The 16,649-nt window shown below is 41.5% G+C and overlaps 1 protein-coding gene across 1 annotated transcript in view; it reads left to right on the top strand.

The window, feature by feature from the left end:
* The window catches only part of MCF2L2 (MCF.2 cell line derived transforming sequence-like 2), a 237,482-nt gene that overhangs the window by 219,292 nt on the left and 1,541 nt on the right, over positions 1-16,649 (top strand). Inside the window, exon 26 of the mRNA XM_055307990.1 lies at positions 15,888-15,932. Coding sequence (XP_055163965.1) covers positions 15,888-15,932 — 45 coding nt within the window. The remainder of the gene's footprint in view (positions 1-15,887; positions 15,933-16,649) is intronic.

The raw sequence follows: 16,649 nt of genomic DNA, 5'->3' as shown, positions 1-16,649 counted from the left end.
CAGAGGAAGAGCTCTTAATCTTTCCCCATTTAGGATGCTATCAGCTGTGGGCTTTTCACATATGGCCATTATTATGTTGAGATGTGTTCCCTCCAGCCCTGCTTTGTTGAGGGTTTTTTTTTTTTAATTATTATCAATAGATGTTGTACTTTGTCAAATGCTTTTTCCGCATCTATTGAAATGATCATATGATTCTTATCCTTTCTTTTATTAAGGTCATGTGTCATGTTGATTTGTAACTATTGAATCACCCTTGTAACCTAGGAATAAATCCCACTTGATCATGGTAAATGATTCTTTTAATGTATTGTTAGATTTGGTTTACTAATATTTTGTTGAGGATTTTTGCATCTATGTTCATCAGAGATATTGGTCTCAAGTTCCCGTTGTGTGTGTGCGTGTGTGTGTGTGTGTGTGTGTGTGTGATTATCTCGTTTTGGTATCAGGGTAATGCTAGCCTCATAGAATGAATTGGGAAGATATTCTTCCTCTTTTGTTTATGTATTAACCCTTTAAATGTTTGGAGAATTCCACAGATAGCTGTGAAGCTATCTGGAGCTGGACTTTTCTTTGTTGGAAGTTTTTAAATACTGATTCAACTTCTTTGCTGGTTATTGGTCTGTTCAAGTTTTCTATTTCTTCCTGTTTCAGTTTTGGTAATTGACATGTTTCTAGGAGTTAATCCATTTCTTGTAGGTAGTCCAATTTGTTGGTATATAGTTTTTCACAATATTTTATTATAATTGTTTGTATTCTGTGACATTGGTTATTTCTCTTTCATTTGTGGTTTTATTTATTTGAGTCTTTTTTCTTTTTGATAAATCTGGCTAGAGGTTTATCAATTTTATTAATTTTTTTTAAAGAACGAGCTCCTGGATTTTTAAGTTTCTATACCATTTATTTCTGCTCTAATCTTTATTATCTCCTTCCTTCTGCTGGCTTTAGGCTTCATTTGTTGTTGTTGTTGTTGGTTTTTTTTTTTTTTTTTTAGCTCTTTTAGGCTTCATTTGTTGTTGTTGTTGTTGTTTTTAGCTCTTTTAGGTATACAGTTAGATTGTTTATTTGAGGTTTTTCTTTCTTCTTGAGGTAGGCCTGTATTGCTATGTACTTCCTTCTTAGGACTGCTTTTGCTGTATCCCAGAGGTGTTGGACTGTTATGTTCTCATTTTCATTTGTCTTTCTGTGTTTTTTAATTTCCTCTTTGATTTTCTGGTTGACTCATTAGTTGTTTAGTGGCATGTTGTTTAACCTGTATGTATTTGTTATCTTTCCAGATTTTTTCTTGCAGTAGACTTCTAGTTTCACAGCATTGTGATCAGAAAAGGTGTCAATCTTTTTGCATTTGTTGAGGCATGTTTGTGACCTAATGTGTGATCTGTTCTGGAGAATGTTCCATATGCATTTGGAAAGAATGTATAGTCTGCTGTTTTAGGATGGAATATTCTAAATATATCTGTTAAGTCCACCTGGTCCAGTGTCATTCAAAGCCATTATTCCTTATTCATTTTCTGTTTAGGTGAACTATACATTGATGTAAGTAGGTGTTAATGTCTCCTACTACTGAAGGGAAGGGAGAAGAAACGGGTAGGAAATATCAGAAAGGGAGACAGAACATAAAGACTCCTAACTCTGGGAAACGAACTAGGGGTGGTGGAAGGGGAGGAGGGTGGGGGTGGGGGTGAATGGGTGACGGGCACTGAGGGGGGCACTTGACGGGATGAGCACTGGGTGTTATTCTATATGTTGGCAAATTGAACACCAATAAAAAATAAATTTATTATTAAAAAAAAGAAAAAAAAGTCTCCTACTACTGTTGTATTATTATTATTTCCTTTATGTTCATTATTAATTATTCTATATATTTGGTTGCTCCCATGTTAGGTACATAAATATTTACAATTGTTTCACTTCATTATTATATAGTGCCCCTCTTTGTCTCTTGTTATAGTCTTGGTTTTAAAGTCCAGTTTGTCCAGGGCACCTAAGTGGTTCAGTCGGTTAAGCATCCAACTATTGATCTCAGCTCAAGTCTTGATCTCAGGATCATGAGTTCAAGCCCAACATGGAGCCTGCTTAAAAAACAAGTACAATATGTCCAATATAAGTATTGCTACTTCAGATTTCTTTTGACATTAATTTGCATGCTACATATTTTCCCAACCCCTCACTTTCAATCTGTATGTGTCTTTAGGTCTAAAATTCATCTCTTGTAAGCCGTAGATAGATGGGTCCTGGTTTTTTTATTTTTTTTTAATTTTTTTAATTTATTTTTTTAAAGATTTTATTTATTTATTCATGAGAGACACACACACACACACAGAGAAAGAGAGAGAGAGAGAGAGAGAGAGAGGCAGAGACACAGGCAGAGGGAGAAGCAGGCTCCATGCAGGGAGCCCCACATGGGACTCAATCCCAGAACTCCAGGATCAGGCCCTGGCCTGAAGGCAGGCGCTAAACCGCTGAGCCACCAGGGCTGTCCTTGGCTTTTTTTTTTTTTTTTAAATCCATTCTGACACCTTATGTCTTTTAATTGGAGCATTTAGTCCATTTATATTCACAGTAATTATCGATAGATATGTATTTTTTGCCATTTTATTACTTGTTTTGTGGTTGTTTCTGGAGATTTTCTCTGATCCTTGCATATCTTTCTCTCTTTCATGTTTTGCTAATTTTCTTTAGTGATATCTTTTGATTTATTTTTCTTTATTCCTTGTGTATTTATTAGTGGTTTTTGATATATGGTGACCATAAGGTTTCTTTATAATCTCTTCTGCAAATAGCAATCCAAATTAAGTTGATAGTTGTTCAAGTTTTAATTCATTCTTTTCTCCTTCCCATGTTTTAGGCATATGTTATTATATTTTATATCCTTTTTTGTGCGTGAGTTCCTATGCTGATTTTTACAGAAATACTCATTTTTTACTTATTTTGTGTTTACTGGCTCTATATTTTTCCATTTGGTCTCTCCTTTCCACTCAAAAAGTCCCCTTTAATATTTCTTGCAGGACTGGTTTAATGGTTACAAGCTCCTTTAGTTTTTGTTTGTCTGGGAAACTTTTTTTTTTTTAAGATTTTATTTATTCATGAGAGACACAGAGAGGAGCAGAGACCTAGGCAGAGGGAAAAGCAGGCTCCCTGTGATGAGCACAATGTGGGATTTGATCCCAGGACCCCAGGATTATGACCTGAGCCAAAGGCAGATGCTCAACCACTGAGCCACCCAGGTGCCCCTGTCTGGGAAACTCTTCATCTCTCCTTCTATTCTGAATGATAGCCTTGCTGGATAGAATATTCTTCACTGCAGATTTTTCCCATTTAGTGCTTTAAATATATCATGCTATTCCCTACTGGCTTGTCAAGTTTCTGTTGAGGGCACGGGTGGCTCAGTGGTTTAGCGCCACCTTCAACCCAGGGTGTGATCCTGGAGATCTGGGATCAGGTCCCGTGTCGGGCACCCTGCATGGAGCCTGCTTCTCCCTCTGCCTGTGTCCCTGCCTCTCTCTGTCTCTCTCTGTGTCTCTCATGAATAAATAAATAAAATCTTAAAAAAAAAAGTTTCTGTTGAAAAATCTCCAGCCAGCCTTATGAGTTTTCCCTTGTAAATGAACGAATTCTTTTGCTGCTTTTAAGATTTTTCCTTTATCAGGGACACAGAACATAAAGACTTCTAACTCTGGGAAATGAACTAGGGGTGGTGGAAGGGGAGGAGGGCGGGGGGTGGGGGTGAATGGGTGACAGGCACGGAGGGGGACACTTGACGGGATGAGCACTGGATGTTATTCTGTATGTTGGTAAATTGAACACCAATAAAAATTAATTTATAAAAAAAAAAGATTTTTCCTTTATCACTATATTTCGCAAATTTAATTACCATATGGCTTGGTGTTGGCCTGCTTTTGTTGATTTTTTTTTTAAGATTTTATTTATTCATGAGAGACACAGAGAGAGAGAAGGGCAGAGACACAGGCAGAGGGAGAAGCAGGCTCCATGCAGAAAGCCTGATGCAGGGCTCAATCCCTGGACTCCAGGATCATGCCCTGAGCCAAAGGCAAGCACTAAACCACTGAGCCACCCAGGGATCCCCAACTTTTGTTGATTTTAATGGGAGTTCTCTGTGTCTTCTCAATCTGGAAAGCTTTTTTCTCTCTCATTTGTTCATATTCCTTGCTTTCCATTAGTTTGTCTTATAGGTCATTAGTTCATTCCTCTGCCTCTTTCAGCCTGCTTTCATTGCACCATGCATGTTTCTAATCTCATTTATTGCACTCTTCATCTTGGATTGATTCCTTCTTAGCTCTTTTATCTCTGTGGTAAGGGTCTCACTGATGTCTTCTTTTCTCAAGCCCAGTGAGTATCCTTAAATTTTCTATCAGGCATGTTACTTTATATCTGTTTTGTTTAGATATTTGGCCATGGCCTTATCTTGTTCTTTCATTTGGGATGAATTCCTCCATCTTGGCATTTGTGTAAGTCTCTGTCTTCTTCTCTATGTTAGAAAAGCCAGTTATATCTTCTGCTTCTGAAAGTAATGGCCTTATTAAGAGGTCATGTAGTCACAGGGGATGTCACCAGTGTGTGCCACATGCACTCGACTATTGTGTTCTGACTGCTTTATCCTTCAGGCCAGTTATCAGCAGAGACTCTCCTTGCCTGCTGTGAGCAGTGTTTGGTCCTTGGCCTGAAGGTGGTGAGTGTTAACTAGGTGTGCTCTGATCTGCTTGAGAAATGAGATCTGTCACCCTACATTGGAACTGAGGCCCTTCAAAACTCTCTGGTCAGGAAATGTAGTGTGAGCAAAGATTTATGCTGGTCTTCTGGGGGCGGGGCCTACCAAGCTGGGACTGAGGCAAGTGTGTCTGAGAAGGGCAGTGCCACAGGAGTGCTGGGGGTGGGGCTTGGGTTAAGCAAGTTAGGCAGCCAGTGTTGGCATTGTTTCCTGCAGGTGGTGCTGTGTTTATGTTGAGGAGCAGGGAAAGGAAATGACACCAGCCATCTCCTTTGTTTCCAGAGAGGCATCCCTATGAATGCTGCCTCTCAAGGGCACGCTCCAAGAAGAGCAAATAATCTCCCCACTGTGCACCCCAGGCACTCCAGAAAACTGTTGCCATGTTATATGCCGCTGGATTGTTTGCCTGCCTTCTCTGCAAGAGCAGCTCAATACCTTCTGGGCTCTATCCCAGCCAAGCCCACTGACCTTTAAAATTTAGACTTTAAGCCCCTTTGGTTGCAAGAACTCATGAAAATTCAGCCCCTCTCATTTCCTTGTGCATTCCTCTGTGTACTCCTCTTTCTCACACCCTTCTTCGCAATCATGATGTCCTTCCCTCTGCAGTAGCTATGATTTGTTTCTCCCCTAAACCACATCCTGCACTCGCTACCGTCTTTATTTATTTATTTGTGGAGTTTGTTCTGCCAGTCTTAAGGTCAATTTCTAGAATATTTAGGATGATTTGACAGTTATCTAGTTGTATTCATGGGATGAGGTGAGCCTAGGTCCTCCTACTCCACCTCCATCTTCTGTACTTCCTTTTTAAAGTTGTTTTGGCTATTCTACATCCTTTACATTTCTGTATGTATTTTAGAATCAGCTTTTCAATTTCTACAAAAAAGCTTGCTGAGATTTTGCTAAGTATTGTGTAAAATCGATAGATCAACTTGGTAAGAACTGACATCTTAACAAAATTGTGCTTAATTTACAATTTAGATTTTAACTGAATCACTTTTCCCTGCCCTGCCTCATACAAAAAAGACAAATGTTTGTTATGTGGACATGATATTTATTCAGTTAACAATTCAGAACTACATTTCTCAAGCCCTTCTTAAGTCCTAGCACTATGCTCTTTAGGTTGTGACAGGAATGTAAAATCTAGATATGAAGCAGAACCCCACATGGAACATTCTCCAGAACACATCATGTGATAGGTCAAAAAACAAGTCTCAATAAATTTAAGAAGACTAAAATCATATCAAGCATTTTTTCCAACCACAATAGTATGAAATTAAAGGTCAAGGGGTACCTGGGTGCCTCAGTCAGTTAAGCATCTGATTCTTGATCTTGGCTCAGGTCATGATATCAGGTTTGTAAGATCAAGCCATGAGTTGGGCTCCATGCTGGGCATAGAGTCTGCCTGGGATTCTCTCTCTCCCTCTCCCTCTGCCCCACCCCCAACATCAGTTACAGGAGGGGCACGTGGCTGGCTCAGTTGGTAGAGTATGCAACTCATGATCTCAGGGTTGTAAGTTTGAGCCTCACATTGGGTGTGGAGATTACTTAAAAATAAAAAAATTCTGGGGTGCCTGCGTAGCACCCCAGAAAAAAACCAACTCTTGGTTTTTGGCTCAGGTTATGATCTTGGGGTCATGAGATTGAGCCCCATGTTGTGCTCCATGATAGGTGAAGGAGATTAAGAGGTGCAATCTTGCAGTTAGAAAATAAATAATCTGGGATGCCTGGGTGGCTCAGCTGTTGAGCATCTGCCTTTGGCTCAGGGCATGATCCTGGGATCCAGGATCAAGTCCCGCATCCAGCTCCCTGCAGGGAGGTAGCTTTTCCCTCTGCCTGTGTCACTGCCTCTCTCTCTCTCTCTGTCTCTCATGAATAAAGAAACAAATCTTTAAAAAGAAAATAAATAATCCCTGTAATGAAAAGTACAAAAGGGTAAGCAGAAGCAGACCCTAGCATGTAGATAAAAAGAAAAGCCCTATTGAATTCAAAGACAGGCCCAGAGGCCCTTCCTTTTATAGACTGGCAAACAGAGGGTCAATTTCACACAACTTTTTGGCAGAACCAGAGCAGGGTCTTGGGCTGGTTCCTAAGAGGAGATGAGACTTCCTAGACAGAACATAGAAGCATCAGGCAACAGGGGAGGGAGGTTTAGGATCAGGAATATCAGGGCCTCATGTCTGTCTAGCATTTTACAAGCTCTGACACATACCACATTATCATCCCAGTTCATTGCTATAACACCTTTAATCCTTCGGATTGCTGAGCATAATAACCTTGTATACTCTGGGCAAGGCATACAGGGATCTCAGTGACAAGGACACTGGCAGCCACTGAGGAATGTGGAGACAGGACCTCTGGAGGTAGCCATGTGGAAGGGGTCTTGTGCCAGAGGGAGATACAGATGCAGATGGGGTTCAGGCAGTGTGCTCCTTACCTGCCCCCTTAGAAACTTTCTCAATCTGTAATTCCTCTCTCTGTCCAAGGCACACAGGAGGTACTTAATAAATGCTTGTTGAAGGAACCTGTAATCCAGACCTTGCTCTAGTTCAGAGACAACATCCTGCTTGGTTTCTTTGGGCATCTTTGGCTTAATCTTAATGGAGGCACCCCAGGGCCGTCAGTCAAAAAGATGATTGGGAGTGGGTGAAGGTTCTGCTAGGTAGCTGAGTCCCTCTCCCTCTTCTGCACCCACACTGTCACAGAGTATTCTATTACAGCATCAAGCAGGCTATATTATAATCTTATGGTGTGTTTAAGTTCTTTACCCCACTGGACCATGAATTCCTCTAGAGCATGAAGGTTGTCTTAGTAGTTTTAGCTTCCCTTGGGCCTCATATTATACAAGGGCCTGGCACTCATAGGTGCTCAGTAAATGTTTAGTGAATAAACAAATCAAAGAACTCATTGAATAATCACATCAGGCTGGCAAACTACTCTGCAAGCAGAGTCAGGGGTGATGAGGTTTAGCTCAAGACACGTCTCATTCATCTCAGACCTCCAGCACCTAACAAGTGTTTATTTGTTGAGCCAGTCTAACCCAAAAGAGTTACTATAATAGTTGGTGGTTCAGGGCAGGGAAGAGGGAAGGAGGGAGCTATAGTGAGTCAATGAAATAGCTTTTAAGAGGATGAAAGAGGACTCCTCCTCCTCACCATATTAAGACTTATAGCCAGGGGCATCTGGCTGGCTCAGTTTGTAGAGCATGCAACTCTTGACCTCAGGACTGTGAGTTCAAGCCCCATGTTGGGTATACAGATGACTTAGATACCTTAAAAATAAAATCCTTTTTTTTAAATAAAATCTTAAAAAAAAAAACTACTTGCAGCCAGTTAGATGTTAACTGTATAATCCAGCAAGTGGTGTCCATTAAACATTCCCTTGTTGACTGTCATGCACAGAGCCAGGGCAGGTCTTAGATAAAGTGAAGGAGGAGGATAAAGCAAGTCATTGAGACTTTAGGAGAACCTGGATGAGCCAGCACCACTCCAACTGCTATGGGGAGGATTGCACGTGCCATTCTTTCCTATGCTTCAATGTTCATGTTTATTTCTCTAAGGCAAAGGCATTGGAGTAGAATTTGTACCCTGGATAGAAAAGATGGAAAGAGCTACCAGTAGTAAGGAAGACCCAGTCCCCTGCATACATGAGATTAAAGGTAGGATCCAGTGGGACAGTGGGGCAGCAATGGGTGATACCAGCTGCTTAGAAGCTGAGGAAGACATTGCCTCTCAGTCCTTCCTTAATTATGTGAGCAAGAACCAAGATAGAGTATCAGTTTTCTGCTATTCATTTGTGTCTATCTGATTAGGCTCAAATTAAAATGAAGGGTAAATGTTTCACATTGAAAGTGACTCCCTCTTTGGAAAAGTTGTCCTCTTAAGGAAATGGTTGTAGGGATAAGAACATCGCCAGAATGTCTCTGCTTGGGAATAAAGACACTGGCTTGTGGCAACTTTATTTCTTGCTCTTTCCAAGACTTATGGATTTCACCTCCTTTCCAAGCTTTCTATGGAAAGGTTAGGAGCACTTGATCCGGGTACTTCCCTCATGAGACTTCAGTTTTCTGGTGGCCAGAATGTGGTATGGGATCACAAAGAAAACAAATGTGGAAGCATTTTTACTTTATATTTTAATGATGTAATAGATTATGGTTTATGGGGCCCCATATGTGCTGCTTTGGTTGTCATCTTATCTTTCCCTGCCTGTTTAAATTGGAGATCAGCTTTTCCAAAAGACCTTCTATTGTACACTTTTACCACTGCCCATAATCAAAGCCTCAGGAATTCAATATTTGAGATTTGGGGTTTGGACTATTATGTGATTAATTTGATGGGACATGAGGTATGAATTTAGACCTACATTTATTTTAAAAAGGCCTCTGGAAGGAATTTTAGTTCAAAATGCATTTATTGAGCACCTATAAAGTACAAAAGTCATGGAAGAAACATACATAGACTCCACACCACCCACTCAGGGGCAAAGCTAACTAATGTTACATTTCCTGGTCAGACTTCTAGACCCTTGGATGGTAATGAGCATGAAATGGCAAGTTAAGAGGAAGATGGTCACATAATAAGTAATTGGATGTGGAGTTGGTCACCAAATACTAATGGCAATGCCATATAATAAAGCAGTGATTTTGGGGGCACCTGGATGGGTCAGTTGGTTGACTCTTGATTTCAGCTCAGGTCATGATCTCAGGGTGGTGAGATCAAACTCCTGCATCAGGCTCCGTGCTGGGCATGGAGCTGCTTGGGATTCTCTCTCTCCCTCCGCCCCTCCTCTCCCCAAAATAAATAAATAAAAATAAAGCAGTGATTTTCAATTAGGGTATATATGTGTCTTCTAAAATTTTGTATTTGGAAAATACAAAATGACCTTATTTTCTCCTTCATACAGACCAGGAAAAGGGAGACTTGGGAAAAATTTTGGCTTGTGAGAGTTCATAGGGTATAGTCCCTAAATTTGCTTTTCATCGTAAGGCCTATCCTTTTATGGGATATAGCAGAATCTCTGGAAGTTGTGAAATTTTTATGTTTTGTAATGGAGATTTTGTAATGTAATTACAATGTAATGTAAGGAGATTTTGTAATGGCTTGGAACAAAAACTTTTTAAAGAAAAGATAAAATCAGATTTTTATCTCCTAAATAATTGGTTTTATCCCCCAATACTGTCCCTGATCAAGTCACATCCTGGCTTCCTTATCTATTTTGAAACGCTCCAAATGAAGGAAGACCCCTGGTATTGGACTCCCCTTTCAGCTGGGGCCCTACAGCTGAGTAAAATGTGTGGTGGGAATTCCATTCCAGGTTATTTATTTAACAGGTGACTCTTCAGATTTTCAAGGACTATTAGAAAATTGACCAAAAAAAAAAAAAAAAGAAAGAAAATTGACCCTATCAACCTTATCTTGTCCTAAAGTATGTTTTATTCTTGAAGCATTTAACTCCTTTTTTTCATGTGCCAAGAATCTCTTAAAGAGCTCTTTAAAAGACCCTTTGCTTAAAGTGATTGGCATGCATTGGTCGACACATGGCATAACCTATACATTTATAGACATGAGCCATTTGATAGTTGTAACTCCTTTATCCAAAACATAAGGATGTGCATTGTCCAGGTGCCTTTCTTTTTTTTCCTTCTATGTTAATAATGGGAGATACTGTGCAGGGAGCCAGTGGAGAAGGGTTATATGGGAACTCTCTGTATTTTCTGCTTAATTTTTCTGTAAACCTAAAACTGCTCTAAAAATAAAATCTCTTAATTTTTAAAATAAAAACACATGCAACAGTGTAATAGAGGCTGTAGACACTTTGCCCACATCCTTTTTATCAGGTGTGTGCACGCACTGCTCAGCTGCTAGGAGGTGAGCTGCTAACAGCTCCCAGTTGTGCCCTTCTGAGGATTGCTCTCAGCTGACCAGAGCTGTCTAGCCAGGACACCTGTGGTGCCATCTATGCTCCAGGGTTTCCCAAGAGATTAGGCTGATGCTAGACTTGAGCCCACTTCCTCACCTGGCTTCTTCCCTGCCCTGTCTTCTGTCCTCAGTGCTTATAGGTTTCCTCTGAAAACCCTTTCTCCACAGCTCTTTGTGCAACCTGCTTCTGGGAAACTTCACCCAAGATGGTACCAGGAAAGGTCATAGAGAGGATAGGATTTGGGCATTATTAGGTCACTTGCTGGCTAGATGACAAGGAGGATTCCACTGCTGCTGGTTGGGTGGAGCATTGACAGCCCCGGTCTCTGGATTGTGGTGGCAGTTCAGTTGCTAAGATCTTCACCTGTGGTGACACCTGGGGTCAGATACGGGTGGACAGAGGTACCTGAGTGGTTCAGTGGTTGAGCATCTGCCTTTGGCTCAGGTTGTGATCCTGGGATCCTGGGATCAAGTCCTGCATCGGGCTCCCCTAGAGCATCTGCTTCTCCCTCTGCTTGTGTCTCTGCCTCTCTCTCTGTGTCTCTCATGAATAAATAAATAAAATATTTTTTAAAAGAAGATACAGGTGGACAGGGATGCACCAGTTGATGTGATGTCTCTAGCTTTTAAGAAATTTGGGGAAAATACTAAGTATCAGGACCACAGAATTAGGAGGCTATTGCTGAGCTCCATGGAAGCACTGGAAAGGGTGGAGAAAGTGATAGGCTCAGATTAATCACCAATTTAAAGCCCAAGATGAGAGTCAGGGGGCCTCCTTGCCAATGTTCAGCCTCTCATCTTCTACGGCATGGCAGTCTGTGAGAGAAGGATGAATTCTTAGCTTCAGCAAATCTGGGCCTGATCATTTGGGGCTCCTCTGCTGGTAGAAAAAAGAGCAAGCAAGTCATGCCCTGATAGGGAAGACGTGGGACTGTAAAACTTGAGATGAGGATAGCTGGATTTGTGCCCTTGACCTCCCCAGGCTGGCAGAAGTAGCCTACTCCCCCTTGTTGGGAGAGAGACCCTTCTCCCCAAAGATGATGCAGAAGCCTCAGATGAGACATTCAAGACAACGCTTGCCCTTCTCAGGATGCCTCCCCACCTTCCTTCTAGAGTAATAATTAGCATCCAATTATAACATGATCTTACTGGAGAAGAGGCATAGAGACCCTATAGACTTAGGCTCAAAATGTGAGGATCTTTGTACTGTGTTCATGCCCCTCAGAGAACATCCACTGCAGAAAATGTGGCAGACAATTAAACCGACAGGATGACTTGGCCAGCAGGTGTCAGCCAGCTTTTTCCCCGGGTACCCCAGTACCTGCACAGTGGGCTCATTGACTCACCTTCGCCGCAGAGTGGGAGGCTGTGCATGGGCCCAGTGGCATAGGCTTCCGTCATCAAGACCGACATAGCCACTGCCACTGTTGCCTGTCCAGCTGGTCAGCACAGATTGATGCTGAGCTCCCCATTGGATACTAGCCCCTGAGGGGAATCATCAGACCCCTCCAGCCTGGACAGTACAGTAATTCACTCTGAGCATTCACTTTGATATGTGTGCATTTCCTGCTCACAGAGCCTCCATCAGCATCACTGTCTGAGGACTCATGTGGCATTTGATCAACCATACAACATTGGTTTAATGGAGAGACTCAGCCATGAGCATCTGACCACAGGACTGACCTATGGGGTCCTACCACACACCACTCCATTTAGAAGCTGCCAGCCTGATAGAGCCATGGCATAGCCTCTTGAAAGTGAGGATGTGCAACAGTTTAGAGATGACACTGTGGAGTTGGGGTGCTAACCTTCAGGATGCAGTATACACCTTAAACCAATGGCCTTGTTATGGCCTCAGTAAGCAGAGTACATGAATCTGGGAGGCAAGAGGTTGATGAGTTGTGACCTTATTCGTTATGACACTTGAGCAACTTGCATTGAGCATTTGTCCTCCTCGTCCCTGCAACATTAGTTTCAGTGAATCTATAGGTCTTGGTTCCCTGCAACATTAGTTTCAGTGAATCTATAGGTCTTGGTTCCCAAGTTTCCACCAGGGGACATAGTAAGAGTCCTACCTAATTTTAATCTATGCCACCTGCTGCTGCAATTGGTCCTTAATTTGTTTCTTTGTTATCATCTCCCTCCCACTCATTCTAGATACTCCTCCTTCTCACCTTCTGCTGGTGGCATGCACAGTGGGTGTCTTGGATTCTTGTCTGGCTAGTGTTCTCTTACTCGCCCATTTACAGTTACAGCCCGGTGTGGAGGTATTGGGGGATGTCCCAGTGGGTCACCAGTCACATTCCTCTCTGCCACTCTTAGGTAACAACGTGACCTTCTCATGATGATTAGGATCAATTATTTCCTCCATCGTGGCAACTGCTTTCTTTGCCTGCTGGTCTTTTGGCATGAGGATGGAATGGTAGTGTTAAGGCCTGGACAGGGGAAGGCAGTGAGTGGGGAGCTCTCCTAAAAACTGGGCGATTTCAAGGTGAGACAGTCACAGAACAGAGGAGTATGCTTTTTTTGGTACTATTGGTTAACATAAAGGTGTTAAGCTAATAGTATTTTACTAATCAGAATTGCACTGAAAATTTTGAATTCTGAATTTAGTTTCACCATTGATTTCCAAAACCCTGGCCATTGAAAAATACATAAAATGAGAATAACCATTGTGCCACAAAGATATCAGAAATAGAGCCTGTCTGCTAATCCTTAACCACAGGCCCATGTGTAGGCCTAACTGTGGGTCCTTTCTTTGGTCCCTCAGGATCTTGGGGGTGGGGAGAGGCTGCTTTAATATCTGTGAGCCATTTAGTGTAGTACATAAGGGTTGCTTTTTTGATTTGATAGGAATTTCCTTTTAGGCCTAGATTTGGTTACTTTCATTATTCCATTACTTTATTGTTATTCAAAATGATTTGATATACTCATGATAAAGAAAATAAGGTCTAGTAACAGTCTTCTCTGGTGGGATTGTGGGTTATTTTAGATATCTGATCAATTGGTTTTAAGTATTTTAAGCTTCATTTTCTGATTATAAAAAGAATACATGTATAAATCATACATATTTAGAATGTAATGCAAAAAAGTACCCCAAAAATGCAAATCAGACATAACTGGAAATAAGCACTGTAAATATTTTACACTAAACTTTTTGTCTATAGAAATGCATAATTTAAAAAAATTGGAGCCATATTACACAAACAAGTTAAGGGTCTTTATATTTTAGTCTTCTTGAAAATTCTTATTAAATTTCTGGTGAAATGGACAAGCTTTGGCTGATCCCAACTAGACACATCAGCTTGTCCCATCACCCATCTGTGGGCCTGTCCCAACTCAAATCACGTGATGGCAGCTGACTGCTGAGCTTGGAGGTGTTTTCCTGGTTCTGAAGTTTCTTTGATCTCAACTCCCAGCAGCTCTTAAAGTCCAAGACAACAAGCTCAGACTGCCTAGAAACTGGCAAATATTGACAACAGAAGACACACTTAAAAAAAAAAAAAGGTGCTGGGAGAATGTGTGCAATCTGAAAGTTATTAATTGAATGATTAGGAGTGATTCCCTTCCTCTGGGCCAAGGGCAAGTTTGCAAAGGAAATGGGTATTTAGATCTAGATCAGCTTTGATGTCCACATTTACACTCTGGGTTACCAAGCAAACCTCCTAATCCATCCTCATATTTTGGGGACAACCTGGAGATCTCTCCTGCTGCGGGAGCTGTGGAGAGCTACAGGTTGGGATTGGGCATAAAATGACCCCATGAGTTAACTCCTAGAAAGGCAGAAAAGGAGCTTCACTAGCAGCATAGCACAGTGTTAAGGGCTCACAGTTCACACCTCATTCTATGTATTTAGATGAATTACTTCACTTCTTTCTGCTTAAGTTCTTTACGTCATTTATTTTACAAAAGGTAGGTAATACTGTATAGTCATGCTGTGAGAATTAAATGAATCCAAGCTTTCAGGCTAGTGCCTAGATGGCTGTTTTGCATATTATCATTAGCAATTAGTTACCTGCATTTGTTCCTCCAGGGAAGGAAAGGAAAGGTTTACCTGAAACTTTAAGGCATGCTTCCACCCTACTGCCCCCAAGTGAAAATGATATACTTTATTTAGTTCGTGTGGTAGAGGTGGTCCTTAAAAAATTTAGCGTAATTGGTGGCTCCATCGTTTAAGTGCCTGTCAGACTCACGATTTCAGCTCAGGTCATGATCTCAGGGTTTTGGGCTCCATGCTTAGTCCTGGGTGGGCTTGAGATTCTCTTCCTGTCCTTCTGCCCCTCCCTTGCTTGTGCCCACTCTCTTTCTCTCTCAAATAATAAGAATAAATCCCTTAAAATGTTTGCATAATTGTAAGGAATAGAGAAAAATCTAGTTTGAAAGAAAATAAAGATGGTGTGCCCATTTGAAATCCATGGGGAAAGGAGCTGCCTCTGAACCAGTGGGATCTACAGTGGTCCCCCTATGCCATCTAGTGGACAGCAAGGGAAAGGCATGATTTTATCTTCAAAGTTTATAATTTTCCAAAAACATGTATATTGATGGAGATAAAGTCACTAATGGGTTCACTTGTTAATAAATTTCGTTCAACTTTTTTTTTAAAATTTTTTTAACTTTTATTTATTTATGATAGTCACAGAGAGAGAGAGAGAGAGGCAGAGACACAGGCAGAGGGAGAAGCAGGCTCCATGCACCGGGAGCCCGACGTGGGATTCGATCCCGGGTTTCCAGGATCGTGCCCTGGGCCAAAGGCAGGCGCCAAACCGCTGCACCACCCAGGGATCCCTCGTTCAACTTTTAAACCAAAATACAAGATCAGAATTCTAAACGCTAAGTGCTGAAATTAAATTCCCAAAACCATTTGGGATTTAAGTAAGGTGTGCAAAAGATCATCCACTGAAGGAAAAGTCCTAACTAGCATGAATTTCTACAGCCCACCTATCCCATTCTTCTTATCTTTCTCTACCAACATTCTTAATGCTTATTTTAGTACATGGAGTGGGAGTGCCCCAGAGACTCAAAGTATACTTTCCCCACCAACCACTAGAGCTTGACTGGTACCAGAGCCACTCTGCTCATTTTTCAAGAATGCAACTATGGCTTAAAATTTTGCTCTAATCAAATTGAATATTTTTCAAGGATCTCTATGTTTAGTTTTTCATGTATGTGTGTGCACATGTGTGTGCATGTGTGCATGCGTGTGCTCAATTTTTAAAAGCCATTTACCTTTATGTTTCCTCCCCCAGATATTTATGAAGATGAAGAAAATGGCAAACAAATCTCCCCCAAATGTGAGTAATAATAGCATACTTGGAGTAGCCACACCTGTTCTGAAACCTTCTCTTTAGTATTATTGCAATCATTATTAACAATAATCATGTTATTCAATTCCTAGGATGTACCAGACATTTTACTTTATAAGCCCTTTTGCTAATACTTTTTATTTTAAAAATATTTTATTTAGTCATGAGAGACACAGAGAGAGGTAGAGACATAGGCCGAGGGAGAAGCAGGCTCCCTGCGGGGGGGCCTGATGTGGGACTCAATCCTGGGACCCTGGGATCACGCCTTGAGCCAAAGGCAGATGCTCAACCACTGAGCCACCCAGGCGCCTCCCCTTTGCTAATCCTTATATCAAAACTGCAATAGATATTTTTATCTTCATTGTTATAGACAAGAAAACTGATGCTCAGAGAGGCTTACCCAAGATCACACAGCTAGCAAATGAGTGGCAAAGTCAGAACTGCACTCAGGTCTCACTGGCTCCAAGACCCCTGCTCTTACCACTGCACAATGGGCCTTTCATTTATTCACTCATGTAACCTGCCAGACCCTGGGGTCCCCTTAGGGCTGTCACCTCTATAGTTCCTATGACTCAGTACTTGAGACCCCCCTAAGAGCCCATGGCCAGTGAATCCAGGAGGAAGGGATTCGATGTGCAAATGACAGACATACAGCAAAACTCCAACTGTGAGCTGCACTTTCTCCCCTGCACTTCCAGCTTAGAC

This window comes from Nyctereutes procyonoides, unplaced genomic scaffold, assembly GCF_905146905.1.
Source record: "Nyctereutes procyonoides isolate TBG_1078 unplaced genomic scaffold, NYPRO_anot_genome, whole genome shotgun sequence".
Taxonomy (NCBI): domain Eukaryota; kingdom Metazoa; phylum Chordata; class Mammalia; order Carnivora; family Canidae; genus Nyctereutes; species Nyctereutes procyonoides.
This window is presented reverse-complemented; position numbering and strand designations above follow the sequence as displayed.